This window comes from Opisthocomus hoazin, chromosome 26 (genome assembly GCF_030867145.1).
Source record: "Opisthocomus hoazin isolate bOpiHoa1 chromosome 26, bOpiHoa1.hap1, whole genome shotgun sequence".
In the NCBI taxonomy this organism is placed as follows: Eukaryota; Metazoa; Chordata; class Aves; order Opisthocomiformes; family Opisthocomidae; genus Opisthocomus; species Opisthocomus hoazin.
In genome coordinates this window covers 8,349,727-8,364,918 of record NC_134439.1, presented here as the reverse complement: position 1 = coordinate 8,364,918, position 15,192 = coordinate 8,349,727, and the positions used below count along the sequence as shown (strand labels likewise).

The 15,192-nt window shown below is 45.9% G+C and overlaps 1 protein-coding gene across 1 annotated transcript in view; it reads right to left on the bottom strand.

Annotated features, from left to right (window-relative positions):
• WNT3 (Wnt family member 3) overlaps positions 1–4,853 on the bottom strand; it is a 49,609-nt gene extending 44,756 nt beyond the window's left edge. Inside the window, exon 1 of the mRNA XM_009937621.2 lies at positions 4,774–4,853. Within this exon, the coding sequence (XP_009935923.2) occupies positions 4,774–4,853 (80 nt within the window). The remainder of the gene's footprint in view (positions 1–4,773) is intronic.
• Positions 4,854–15,192: the final 10,339 nt, after the last annotated feature.

The window sequence follows — 15,192 nt, the reverse complement described above, 5'->3', positions numbered from 1 at the left end:
GCTGTAGGAAAATTACACGTGGGGTCTTTTTTGGCCTTTGTAGTGCTGCAGCAGCTGGATTTGCATCAGGAAATCCACTCTCACAGCCTAGTGCTGCACTGCAATTTTATTCCTTTGGAATAAAGCTTCAAGGGCCACATGCCTATAACAAAACACAGGCTATAAAGGATCTGAACCTTCAGCGAGTGAAAGAACCAATACTGCCAAGAGAATGAAGTCTTCCATTCATTCCAGCAAGGTAAGACACTGAAAGCTAAAGAAGACAAGTTACATGTCACCTCGGACTACGTCTACATGCAAATGGTTTTCACATACAGGTTTTTTCTAATGAGGAAGGTACTGTGGGACCAGTAAGAACATGTTTTTAAGTTTCTGTTTGTCTCTTCCTAGGGGCCCAAGGCCACTGGGATCTTCTGCCAGCTTCCAAGGCCTCCAGCCTCCCCTGAAAACATTTCTGAGGGGTAGAAATAAAATTTAATAACTTATGATGTACAAAGCCATTTTTCCAGTTGCCAAATCATCTGCTTAGAGGCCAACAAATGCTGGATGGGAAGATGCACTTGGTGAGAGTCACAGTTATGAGCAGTGACCTAATTAATACTATTCCTTGAGGAGCAATGAGAGGAGTGGGGCTGAATTTTTTACTCCCTGTTTACACCAATGACTCCAAATCTGGCTCCTTTCTGCAGGCTAGTGACACACCAGGAGTCTTCAAGACTCGTTTATGAATGATGCTCATGAAGAGGAGAACATTTGGTGTTTCTTCTCAGTTCACAGGTGGAGCTGTCTCCCTGCTTGTCTTCTTCATCCCCTGCATATGTATTAGCATCCTGGGAGTGGTTTCTAGTTATTTCCTGGGCAGCAATATCTCTGTTGGCCTGCACTGACACGGATCTGGCCATGGGCTAGATTTTCATCTAAATTCTGTCAGGACATTACCAGATAGCTCTGAGTCCATCCATCAGTCTGTCTGTATGCTGCATTGACTAGTCTTTCATACCTTGATCCCTCCCAACCCCAACGACTGAGACACGTTCTGTTATCCATGCTGTCATTAGGGTATTTGGGATTAAAAAAATTACTGCAGCTGTGATTGATGTCACCACCATCCCTTCTGCTCGCACCTAAAAAGGCTATTGGCATGACCCATGACGGCTGCCTGCAGGGCTGGGCGGCCAGCCGTGGCCCCCCTGCCCACTTTGCTCCCATCCATGCCGTCCCTGAAGGGTCAGGAAGAGGAGCAGTCCTGGTCTCCATGGCCTCACCACATCTCTCCATGTCTTCCTTCTCTGCCTCTCTTTTAGCAGCAGTAGCATAAGTGTTGGACCGATATCTGAGGCAGCTTTTGTGGGCTTCAGCTCCTCTTGTCAGCACTCTCACAGGCAGCATTTAGATGACCTTTTCCGATCTGTGCCCCATTTGCTGCTTTCCACTGCTGTAATAGGATGGAAACATGTGAAGAAGGGTTGCACCCGTGGCAAAATACCACCCCTGCTCACTGAAGGTTACATCTACAGTCTGTTACCCTTGGACCTTGCTCAGGCATTGCCTGGTAAAATGCTAGGTGGTCGGGGATGGGACAATGTCAGGGAGCTGCTAGCAGCCAAACAGGCTGGACTGCAAACGCCCTTCTAGGCTTTGCAGACCAGTGGCTCCACATTCCCGCTGCAGCAAGCCTGGACGCTGCAGTTCTGTATTTGCACTGCGAAGTCCTTCCCTTTGCATGCTGCCTGTCCTGACTGCTCCCTGTGCCGACAGCCGATGGCTTGAGCCTCACTGCCTTGCATGTGATGCTTCACCACTGAGGCCAAGAGCAGGATCCACCCTCCAGCATGATGGTGGGCAAGCTGGAGGGCTGGTGTTGAGGTATGCTCTCTCTAGATAACATGACCAGATGGTCAGCATCCCTCCCTGGCCCCTCAATAAAAATACAACTCAGTGCAAACGCTCAGCAGCCTCGTCTTTTTGCTTCTATCCCTTCCACTGTGCTGTCAATGATGTCCTGCTTGCTGGCATTGTCTGACTGAACTGTGCAGCAGCTGGATTATTCCAGCCACCCCTAAAGCCATTTACAAGGTGCCGAGACACCGTTCCCATTGCACTTCTTTTCCTTGTGTGCATTCAGACACTTCCTCCCTACGACAGGAATAAACGTCTTTCCCATTTCTGCCGCAAAGCAGAAATGGTCTGTTTTGCTTTTGCTTCCAAAATATTCCCTATACAGTAGAAAAACACCCAGAGAGGTTGCACCAGCAGGACTAGGCACTATCTGTCAGCAGTCTTGGGGTCCTGCAAGATAAACAGTCTTCCTGAAGGTCTCGTGTTTAGCAGAGGTGGGTTTAGCTGAGGGTAAGGAAGCGCTGATGATCTCTGGTCCAGCCTGGCCTGGAGGGGTGCAGGAGCCCAGCACAGGGGACTGGGCTGGTGCTGTGCCCCATCTTTGTGTGCCTCCCCCTGTTTTGGGGTGTGTTGAACCCTGCAAGTGGGACTCATCCCCTGAAGTCTGCTCTGTCCCTGCCTAAAGATCAGAGGATCAGGAAGACAACTGGAAAAGGATGCTTTTTTTAAGAGTATTTATCACATCATGCTAGAGCACACAATACAGAAGAACTCAGCTCCTCGGTGCAGATATTCAAAGCCTGCAGCAGGACTGAAGGAAATCTTTAGTTTTGTGTGCTGAGGGAAGCATTGTCTCTGCCTGAGCACTCAGGGAACCCTGGCCCAGATATTTCTGCCCTGCTGCTCCCTCAGCCTTCAAGAAACCTCTAAAACTCTGTGCCGTTTTTGATAGCCACTCAACCCTACGTGGGGCATCTCATCATATCCCTTCAGTGCAGCAGAGACTTTGGCATTGCTAGAACCTCCAAAAAATATACAAGATATGGATCTATTGAATGAAATTCTGCAGGCAGCTTGTTCGACTCCCTCCTTTCCCATGGATGCTGCTTGCCATGCCCCTGGTGTTCCTGTCTTACATGTCCTCTGTATTGTTCATTTTGGGTGAACTTGTAGGGATTTTGGAGAAGGCAAGGACATGGGGCAGACACCTGCCTGCAGCGTCTTCTCCTGAAAATGGGGAGAGACATTTTGCTCATGGGGAACATTTTTGCTTCATGGGGAAAAAATCAGACCTTTTCATCAAGAAGATTTTGGTTCCTCGCTCTGAGAGGTGAAACTCTCCTTAATTCGGGCATTAAATCTCAATTTATATCAAAGCCTGAGGCAGGCCAGAGCTGTGAGACCCTGGGAGAGCTGATGTCACGGCAAGGTACCATTGCCTCACGCAGAGTCTTGCCTTTAGATCCAGCCATGCAATTTTGACCTGTTCCACAACCCACCGTGCACCCCCGTTCAGACATGCCCTCCCCAGATGAAGGCGAAAAGGGATGTAAGGAATCAAAGTGATGCTGTCTGTATTTCAGTAGGCTCCCCTGTCCCAGGCTTCGATCCTGAAGTTAGACAGCCACGCTCAGGGTGAAGAAATAATTTAATTCTTTAGGAAAACATGCTGTGATTTAGCCATTTCATGAACCTGCGTAGCTTTTAAACACTTCCTTAGCGTGGACTTCTTATTGTATTCTCAGTCTTTCTCTACTGGAACTGCACATTTTCATTGTCAAAGTCCACGGTAATAAGTGGATTATTAAAAAAAAATTGGCTTTTCGCTTCTGATTTCTAAATATTCCCACATATGGCAGTCCATTTCCAAGTTCACTCCCACCTACTTCTTGCCATCTCCATGTTGGCACTGAAAGGATCTAATTCAGTAATAAAAAAAAAAGACTTTTCTGGAAAGGCGAAAATAACCCAAGAATCTTAGAAGCACCAAATTCCAGCATCTCCCTCTTTGCCCTACAGATCACTAGGCTTACAGCCCTTACCTGGCACATACAGAAACTTAACAAGATATATTCCAATGAGAAATGCTACATGATAGAAAAATTAACTGAAATATTCTGTTATGCAACTCGCTCTCTGCTGTGTTTAAATGACCTGAAATGTTTAATTCTGTATTTTTTGTTCTAAAGTGCTTCCAATTACATTTTGTTAATACAGTTATTTATATACTGTTATATTTATTTTTAAGATAAGTAACTCAGGTTACTTATCAGCCACATTATAAGATATAACCAATTCTTTTTAAAATCCTTTTTATTGTTGGTGCAAGGAAGCAAGTGACATTTCCATAATTAAAATGAACAAAATCCATCTTTGAGGAATTTTACTAATGAATATTTTTTCAGGTGCCATTTGTGTTCTCAGCTTATTTGCTGGACTAAATTCACATGACAGAATACAACAAAAGAAGAGAAAGAAGTCCAAAAACTGCAGCAGCCAAAAAGAAAATAGAATTAATTTTTTTTTTTAAAGGATTAATCACAGTTTAATGGAAAGGAAGAAAATACCTGCTACACAGTCATGCACCAGACAAAATTCCTATTGCACAAGAAAATAAATTTGCATCCCTTTCCATCTATAACAAATGCCTATTGCTACAGTGACGAAAATGGAGAAATTAAGAGTGGTGGGGAAGACTCCATTTGCGCAAAAGGAAACCTAGACATTGCCCTTTAAAAATAACCCTCAAACTTTTCATTAATTACTGGTCAAAAGTGAAGAAATTATGCTTAAAAACAAATATGCGGTCGTGGCCAGCTCAGCAGGGTGAAGGGTGAAAAGGAAGGAACACGCATACACACAAATCCCATAGCTAATAATTAATTATTTCATTAATCAATCATAGAAAGAGGGAAGGGGGGGAAGAAATCTTACCACCAAATTGGGTAACCGGCTAAGACCTTTGTGCCATTGAAGAGAAAAGATAAAATTAGTCCAAGCAGGTGGTAATCCATTAGTCCAGGCTGGTGCAAGGGGAAAATCTCAGCGAAGTTTTCAGAAAAACATTAAGTGCGAAAAATGAAGAATCTCCCTCTTCCAGGAAAAAAAAAAAAAAAAAAAAAGAGAGTTAAACAAAGTCCCTTGTAGTGCGGATGACTTTCTGGCTTGTCAGAAACACACCTCTCCAAGCCTTTTCCCTGTAGATCATCCAAAAGCGTCTATTAAAAAGTGCAGGGCTTGGGGATGTCAGCAGGCAGCCAATCAGACCGCATGGCCCAAGGTAAGGGATGAGTCTCGGCTCAGGGCTGTCAATCATGCTCTCCTCCCCCTCCACCCCACAACTTTGTTCCTAGCCCTCGCTTCCACAGACAAACCCTCTTTGCAAGAGACTTTACTGGGGCACTGAGATTTCTGGTGGGGTTTTTTTTTTCCCCAGAATTTTTATTTATTTATTTTTTTAATTTCACTTAGAAACCCAGGATGCACAGACCCTGCTTCTGGCTTGGCATGCCAAGACTTTGCAAGGTAAGGATGAAGGGTGACTGTGATTTTGCTTAATCTCACGGTGGGGGTGAGATAGACAACTTATCCTTTAGATGGAGAGGGAGGTGAACATTAACCCTTGCAGGAGGCAGACCTAATGGGAGCACCAAAGAGGCAGAATAACCCTCTGAAAGCGTTGATGTGAGCGACGCGGGCAAAGCTGGTTATGGAATCTGCACTGCCCAGGTTTTTCAAAGCGTGTGGGTGGGATGGATGGAGGGGGGAAGCAGTGGCAGCCTGGTTTTCTGTGGGGAAAAGAATGCCATGTCATGGTGAGAGTGGAGCAGTCAGATGGGAAGATGTCCCATTAATTAATTTCTTGTGAAGTGCATCTCTGGATGCCAAAAGATGAAAATGCGATCAAAAAACCACACATAATAAAAAAAAGAAAAAAAAATCACAGGCAGTATCACTTCTCTATAGATGTTGCATGTTGCAAATAGACCCAACAAAGATTTTCCTTGAAAATGCTGGTTACTGCATAGGGACGCTGTTTTTACAGGAGCTATTGTGTCAGAGGAGCAGATCTAGGGGATGACTCAACAGAATGGGATAAAGAAACGGGAGAAGTCAGAAAAGGTGCTTTTGCTCGTAACGCAGCATCAGCAACCACAGCTCTTCTGCCCGCAGTGGAGCTGCCCAGATTATAACCGCCTGGGGATTAGGTGCTTTAGGAGTAGCCAGCAAACTATTTATTGCAGAGCAATGGCTATAACAGAGGTCCAGTGTCCTGTCCTGGGCAGCCCAATGCATCTCATGGTTTTGAAAGTTATAGACCTTCTCCTGACATTAAGGCTCAGGGTGCAAATGCGTTCCTTGTTGCTATTTAATTACCAGGATGCAGCTGCCTCATGCCTCTGTCTCTCTTGATTCCCAGTCTTGTAGAGTTTAGTGTATTTGAACACTGAATTAGTGCAGAGTTGTTCTCATAAGTGGTAATTGGTTTCCTGGCCATCATGCATCCAAGAGAGGACTTCTACCAGCTGTTCGCTCTGCACCTTACCTCTTCATCAGTTCCTGCATCGGCTGGAAGGACTATGAGGCTGAGCTTCTCCAGGCTTAGTCCAATGGGTTTTCCAGCTGTCAATGACCCATTATAGGTGTTAAATATGGCTTGTTCCTCTTGTGGGATTTCAGATCCCAAAGGATATATTTGGTGTAGTCTATCCTGGCAAATCTCTTACCTGCCACCCAGTTATGTTTTATTGAATGCAATCACTTGCGTTTGAGAAAGTGATGATTTTCAAATAAGCATTTAGAGACACACAGATTTAATCTGCTCCACTAAATTAAACACTACCTGGGAATCTTCCTCAGATACTGATCTCAATTGTCCCTGTTTTTAGCTATGAAGCATGGAACCTGTAATGGGCCTGGCCTGGCCAGCTTGCACAGCCTTGAAGAAATTCTAGTCATGATTTGGGGTTAATGTGGGACAGGAACTATTCCAAACAGACCCTTAAGATGTGACCCACGTCTTCTGGAGGTGAAGTGAGTTTAGCAGGATGGGTGAAGGTGGTCCTGTGTCCTGTCTCTCTAGTTCCAGTGCCAGGGAATGGTCACAGGTACTTTTAAATTACTGGTTAAAGTCATGGAGTGTGTGAATTGCCACTAAAGGGCCTATAAGTCTATCTAGCAAAAGCAGACCTGAAATTGCTGCACAGGTTTGTACCTCTGTTGGTGGGTGTTTTGGAACTGCACAAACAGAATAAGGATTAAAAGTACTGAGTGAGAGAATTTCCATCATTAAAATGTCCAACTGTTATAGAGGTAGCAAAAGGAGAGACTGAAATGAGGTATCTCAGGTGATGCTACAGGTGACTGACATGGAAAAGGACAAAAAAATCCCCAATGCTGCAGAAATCCATCGGGGAAAGCTTTTGAGATCTGAATTGAATGATTGGTTGGAGCATGTCTGGACACTCAGGCAGACAACAGAGAAGGAGGATTTCCCCATCATCAAGGTCTTGGTGGTTGGGATGTTCCTGTCCATCGGACACTGGAGAACATTACAGAGTGCTCTTTATCTGCTTCTTGGTGCTAGGATTTATAAATCAAGCCAAGAACAGCCTACAAAGTACTTCTGGAGACAACCAAGTGGGGGGAAGTGACCTAAGACCCAAACCCCAGAGATTTTATTTGCTGTTGTGCATTGGGAGGAGGTCTCAGTGTTGCCTCAGGAAGTGCTGCATTACAAATGCACCCACCCACACCCCAGTAACTGCCCAACATCATATTGATGTGGCCACAGACAGGGTTTGAAAGATGAACAGCATGTTGGTAGAGATCTGATCCGAAGTGCACTAAAGTCAAGAGAAAGCTCTCTATAGACTCAGACCGGTATCTGCTGAAGTTTCATGAGTTGCCTGTCCTCCCACACATTTTAACTTCTCCCATCCATTGCCCTCTTTGCTCTGAACATCAAGGACTGTCCCAGCATCATAAGGAATTCCTCTTGTCCTACCTTTTGGGAAGAGGCTATGTTTTGAGTGTGTCTGCAGTTGCTTTGGCTTGGAGATTCTGTGAGATCCTGTGAGTAGAAGGTCCTTATTATCTCTAACCCTGTTCACATATGACTCATAGTAACTCTCAGCTCCAAGCTTATCTCACAGAAATGAGTAGAAAAATGAGTAGAGAAACAATGGCAAGTTTCGGTTATGTCTTGTATCAGCCTACCTCCCAGAAGCCTTAGAAGGGCAGGCATGTCTCACCAAGGAGTATGGCCTGTCTCACAGGGATGAAGACTACGTTGTCTGTGAAATGAACAGACTTACTTTCAGTCTTGCCTGCTGTGAAATGAAAATCTGATGCGTACATGCTAAAATTATCCTGGGGATATTTCATGCTAGCCTGAACAAATATTTATAAGTTCTACAGCAAACATTAATTTTAAATGTAATTTCTAAGAGCAAATGACAGTTATCCAAAAGAGTGTGATTTCAAAATTTAAGTCATAGATACCTCCTTGTGCTGCTGACTGACACTTTTATTTACTGAGGGTCTTTTCAATCACATTGGCCTGTCTAGTTTGGCAATATTGACTCTTATAGACCAGTTTCAATATGCCCAGAAATGAAAAAAATTGAGGAAGCTAGAGGTTTGGCTGCTCAAGAAAAGTCCTATTGCCTTACAATGTCAGTATAAAGATCCTTCTGTATTGTGCTAACATTGTGGTACTGCAAACTCAACCATTGCAGATGCCAAGGCACCCGAAGCGATCCTGTGATTTATTCTAATGACACTCCAGCAAGGGAGCTTTGTAATCACACTGAAAACATGCCTCTCCTTCCCTTTGGCCCTCTAACTTTTGTCGCTTTTCCTTCGTTTAGCTTTTCTTGCTTTCTCCGTCAGAATCTACCAGCTGGAGGAAAACAAGTGCTTAGGGGAGGTGACGGCACCGTGGAGTCTCCTGGATTTGTTCTCACCATACGTTTCAACATACTGAGCCTCTGATGAGCATGAGCCACCAGGAACTCAAACCCTTCCTGGTGCGGTTCAGCTCCCCTTGGTGGAATTACCACACGTTCAGCGTGATGTGAGGAGGATGACTCAAACAGCGCAGCGAAGGGCAAGAGACGGATGGCCTAACAGGGAGGGTTTAGATGCCTGATTCGGTGTGTTGGGGAAAGCAGGGAACATACAAGACCTATGATCCATAGTGCAGCACTAAGCAATGGTATCAGAGCACATGATTCGCAGGACGACTCTGGTTCAGTGGTGGAGGGTGGCTCAGCTGGGTGCTAGATGTTGAATTGCACATTTTGGCACTTCTGGGCTTGACCAGAAACAGAAACTGAGAAGGTGGGTCCCTCAGGACCATGGTCCTTTAGGGAGTTTAGAAGCAGCTGAGTTTGTTGTTTTGAAGACCTAAATTTTGGTCTTGGTATGTGCAGTGGACATAGCAAATTAGTCCTTTGATGGCTTTAGCCACCAGTGCTAAAGTAAATCAGTATTAAAAAGTATGTAAAGAGCTTAAGAAATCCTTCCCCAAAGCATGAATGAGCTGTCTGAGTCCCTTCCACCTGAAACTACTCAAATCCTGTGTGTTTCTGAGGGCTGTGTTTGCTGCTCACTTATGGCTGGTAACACAAAGATTTCTCTCTAAACTTACCTGTTCCTCAGTTTCCTTGGCTAAAGCTCCTCTCTCCTAGATCCTTATGTCCCCTCTGGCTCTAACAGGCTGTCCTCTGTTCTTTCTGGTTCTTCGTATCTCAGTTCATGTTAGCTGGGCACACTAATGCAGTCATTCCCTGGAAACAGCAATCCTGTGTTAACACCTGAGCAGAGTGGTTTAAAGAAGGGCCTCAATGGATATTACATCTCTTCTGGTCTTCTTTGGACAGGAACGTCTTTGTGTCTTCCATGTATCTTCTCGATGCGCTCCATCACCAATGATCTGGGTGTACGCTCCAGCATGTCAACATCGCATGGACCAACCTAGCGTACTGCTCACTCCTGTTAGGTGCCTCATCTCCGTGTTTGCTCCAGAAGAGCTTGAATTGTCTTTCTAAGTAAGCTCATGGCTTATGAAGGCTGCATGTTTGCCTGCCTGTTATGTCCAGTGGAGCACTGCCTGCACTTGATGTGTAAAGCTGTTAGGTGCTTGTGGGAGAGGTAACCGCAGGGGAAAGGTATCCGCTGTTGTAGGAAAATAGGTCTTCACCTGTTCAGATGAGCACCATGACGCTGTTGCGACTTGGTATTTGTGGGGAAATTCCACTTTGATGAAGACACAGGTATAAAGCAGAGGAAAATCGGGCTTTAGCTGAAGGTCTGGTGGCTGTCGTGTCTGGTAATAGAAAGCTCTGAGTTCAGCAAAACCCTTTAGCACTGTTTGTAGTGTTTTAGGAATAACTTTATGGCTTTTCTTTTTTTTCTGCAAATAGTCTTACCTCACTGCAATTTTTTACAAACTATTCTAAGCTCATGATATAGAAATCCTGCATTTAGGATATTTTTTGCACCAAAATTTTGCTGTAATATCCCAGAAGGTCTTGTGGCTAAGGGACTGGGACTTCTGTGTTTTCTTTTGTTTAGAAAAAAAAGATTGCATTTTTAAAACATTTGGAGTAAGCTGCTGTAGTACCTGCTGTCATATCCCAACCCAAGAAACTTGGGTTGTGCTTTCAACTTGGCCAATGACTCTTCGTATGATTTTAATGGCTCAGTTTCCTCATCTGTCCCTGTATTTCTTGCTTGTAAAACTTGGGAAATAATTGCTTCTATGTGTATGCTATTATTTCCTTCAGGATGGAACCATCTCACCTTATGTTTGTGCAGACCTGAGCTAGAACATCAAGGGACAGCTATGAATCACAGGTTTAGTAATAAAAATTATTTTTTATTATTAACAGTACCACTGTTACTGAACATATGAGCAGAACTTGAATCCCGGTCCCTGTATTTGAAGGGCAGAATGAATGATAAATGGTGCTCCCTGTGGTTTAGTTTTTCTCCTCCTTTTTATTCACATAGATCTTGTTCTGTGGCCAGCGGATCATAGGAAATATGTGAAGTGGAAATGCTGGCTGCTGGTTCCTCCACCACTGCCTGTAAGACAGAGATATTCTAAGGACACCTGGGTGCCGCTGAACTGGAGCTGTTACAGAATTTGAATAAAAACATCCTTCTTTCACTGTCACCTACTTTAATTCCTTGAGCACCTCACAGTTCAAACTCTGGTTAGATTTTCACATCTTCCCTCTATCTTGCCATGGAGATGCTGAGAAAAAAAATCACCTGTCCCATCAGCCATCAGTTACTAGTAGGAAAATTATTTCCAGACAACTTTTAGGGTTCCTTTCAGTCTTCACCTGAGCAGCTTTGGGCAGGCTAATGCTGAGTGGAAAAGGTCTCGGAAGGATTTCTTGCCCATTGATGTGATATTTTTCATCAATGTGAATCAATAGCTCAGGATACAGGAGAGGTGTGACTAGGATGGTTGAGTATGTGTAGAGCCCTGGTTGCGAACATATGCGTATGTGGTCTACAAGCAGGTGAAAGTGAGCAAGTGTAGATGGTTGGGGGTGGATAAGCACGGGTAGATCAGTGGTCGTACGTATATAAGGCCTTGCCGATGGGGAAGTAGTCTCAAGGCAAGTCCCAGAGGTTTCTGGGGAACAGATCCATTATAAAAAGCGCTGTACAGCTAATGCACGTTGTCTCTCTGAAATTCTGTAGCGTAGGGCAATTTTACACCTTGTGTTTGAGGCCAGGCTTGCTCTATGTGAGAGACAGAGCTGCCTTTCACAACTGCCGTAAATCTGACTAATTGGACTAGCTGAGCATATGAAGAAACTATGCCCCAGGTCTTGGGCTTGTTTGAAGACAGCTCTGTCTACCTTAACATCTGGAGGAATGCATCCCAGGGATGGGGGGAAGGGACAGAGAGCAAAGAGGGCAGAGTCATTCCTCTCCCTTCCTTCCTTCCTTCCTTCCCCAGGACTCCAGGCTGGCAACATCCTGGAGGCTGGAGAATACACTAAACAATGAGACCAGAGATATTTTGCTGCAGGCTACGACTTTCCATGATGTTGTGGCTGGGAATCATGGGGCCCTCTGATGTAGGCAAGTGCTTGTGCTGTTGGAGCAAAAGGAGCCGCACGTGCTTACGTCAGTGTTGCGTTATCTGCTGGGCTGTTGGCCAGCCATGCCGTAGCGTAACAGTAGGCACTGCCATTGGAGCACTGCTAGGGCTGGAGACCTTCTCCTTGATGAGAGTCTGCCACCTGCCCAGGCTGCAGTGCTCATCTGTAGTGTCCCCAAGGTACTCACATCCCAGTCCTGAGCATGCCAGCAGAGAAGTATCATAGTCCAGCACAGCCAACACAACATAAAAGCAGGGATAAGCAGTATTTTTTTACTTTTTTACATGGCTCCAGGGAGCTGCACTCCCCCATGCTACTGGTAATGCCAAAGGTAGGGACTGATAACACAGATCTTGGACTTTTTTGCATCTTGGGTGTTGTGGTTTAACCCGGTAGCCAGCAACCAAACACTAAACAGCCGCTCGCTCACTCCTCTCTTTCCCCCACAGCAGGATGGGGAGGAGAAATGGACAAAAGGTGAAATTTGTGGGTTGAGATAAAGGCAGTGTAATAAGACAACAAAGAAAATACTAATACTAACAGTAACAACAACAACTACTACAACAACAACAATAATAATAATAATCAATATGCAAAACACGATATACACAATACAGTTTTCTCACCACCTGGTGACTGATTTGCACCCGGTTCCCAAGCAGCAATCGCGGAACCTGGAACTCATGGATTTCGTGAATTTTGTGGCACTCCCAAACAAGACCAAACTCCCAGAAAAATTCAAACTCCTGGCAAAAAAAGGATTCATGAAAAAGAGGAAAAAAAGAGCATTCCTCCCGTCTGGCCAACCCTCATTTATAAACTGAGCATGGCGTCTATGGTATGGAATATTTCCACTGGCCAGCTTGGGCTGGCTGGCTGGCTGTGCTCCCTCCCAGCTCCTGCACACCTGCTCATGAGCCGAATATGAGAGACTGGAAAAAAACAGCAGTGTTATCAACATTCTTCATGTACTAAATCCAAAACACAGCAGCTACGGAGAGGAAAATTAACTCTGTCCCAGCTGAAACCAGGACACTGGGTGATCACCTGCATTCAGAGAGTGGGTATGAGCTGCACACTGGATCTGCCACTGCTGGGCATGGCCAAGACTTTGACTGTCCAAGGGCACGGTGCTCCACAGGTCCCCGGCAGCCCTTGCTGTGCCCAAACACTTGATGCAAGAGCTCTGCTCAGCCTTGGGCTGGTTCAGCTACCTGCAGGCACTGCAGAGCTGGGGTGCCAGGTCTGGATTGTACCATGCCCCTTCTGAGACAGCTCAGCCTGAAAGATCAGCGAGTCACAGTTTTTCCTTGGTTGCTGTGAGGATGTTGGGCTGAACTGTAAGCAGATATAATACTAGGGAGGGACGGAGGGGACAGGACAAATGTCCTGATGGGAAGTTGGGCTGCGCTTTGCTGAGCTGGGGCTGGGACTGGGCTTTGTTGAGCTGAGGCTGGGCTGGGGCTGAGTTTGGACTGGGCTTTGCTGGGCTGGGTCTGAGCTTTGCTGGTCCAGGGGATGAGAAAAGGCGAGGGCAGCTGGCTAGAGGCAGGCAGGAGGTCTGGAGCTGTGCCTGCAGAGCAGCCTGGTGGGGATTCAATCCGGGAAGTTTTAATGACACAACAACAACAACAACAAAAGAGGAAAGGGGGGAAAGGAAGAAAAGGCTCCTGCAGGGCTGGTTGCCACGGAGATCCCAAGAAAGTTTGAACCAGTCCTGCTCTTTTCACAGCCCCCTTTGAGCCAAGGAGGGAATTATGGCTGGCGATAAAAGGAGACATGTGGCCCTTTGCTCACAGGGACCGGCCTCTGCAGTTACGAGTCTTTGGCTCATTTTCCCCCTTGTCCCCTCCTTCAATTATACATTCAGATCTTAGGAAAAAAAGAAAAAAGCAAAAAAAAAAAAAAATCTAGGACAAGTTGTGCACCCTTTGCCCTGGGGACCCATCCCTGCAGGGCAGACCGCTACCTATTTCAGCCCATTATTTTCCCCTCTGCAATGCACCGCCCCCATTTCCTCTGTAGTTATGAAATTTTTACGTGTTCAGAGCTGACAAACAGCTCGCAGCTTCTGTCGTCACACCAGCCTCTGCAATGACACAGCCTCCACGAGCAAGGGGGGCTGAAGACCTTTTCCAGAGGAGCTGGTGACAGTGTTCTTGCTTGCCGCGGCTCTTGGGTTTTTGGGATCTGGCTGACCAAATGCCAGAAATTAAAGTGAAAGGGATAAATTCAGCTCTGTGCTGCCTCCTCCAATTTCTTCAGTGACAGCTGCATAGTGCAGTTCCTGAAGTTGTGGTGTAGTGCTCAGGTTATGCTGTTCTGTCTTCCTTATTGTGGAGTTATAGCTGGATACTGGCACTTCCAGTCCACGGTGCAATATACTGCAAAAACTCCTGCTCAGGCCCATTTAATGTTATACACAAGGGTCAAAAAGGCAAAGGGAAGGCAGATGTGCCAGCAAGACAAGTGAGTCTCCTGCAGGCATAGTACAGCACTGGCAGCAAAGCACATCTCAGCTCTTACCTCCTGGCCACCTGGACTCAGCTGGGTTAAAGGAGCCCAGCTCTCCTTTTTCATGTGTTGTCAGGGGTATTCAGTTCTTCTTGGACCTTTGGTGCTGAGAGTGTCATGGTGAGCTACGAAAGAGCAGGTATGGCCGGGGACATGGGGTGATGACCGAGGCTGGCTCTGCTCTTCCTCCCAGCCCTTAGCACATTGCTCCAGAGCCCGTTTCCCCCTCTTGTGCTGAGCTGTGGTGTCGGATGCTGTCACAGGCATGAGGCTGAGGGACAGAGGGAGAGGCTGGGCCAGGATGGGTAACCTGCTTCTGGCTCGCACCCTACAGTAGCCTTCTGCTGCTGACAGCAGAGCTACTCTTGGAGCCAAACACTGAACGGGACTGGAGGGTTGAAGTGCCATTTTGGGGGCTGGACTGATGGAGTTAATAACGTTGTGCAAACCTCAGTTTCTTTCCATCAGTTTCTTGGGTTTCTTTTTAAACCCAGAACTCTGTTTGAAGGGGTCTTATTACCTGGAGAGGTTGTGGGATCCCCATCCTTGGAGGTTCTGGAGACTAAGGTAGACAAATCCACGGGAAACCTTCTGGCATTAGTCTTGCCAGGAGTTTGGATTGGAGACCTCTAGATGTTCCTTTCCGTGAGCACTTCTATGAGTTGATGCTGGTGCTATATTGCTTCACAAGTTAATTAACTATTTAGTC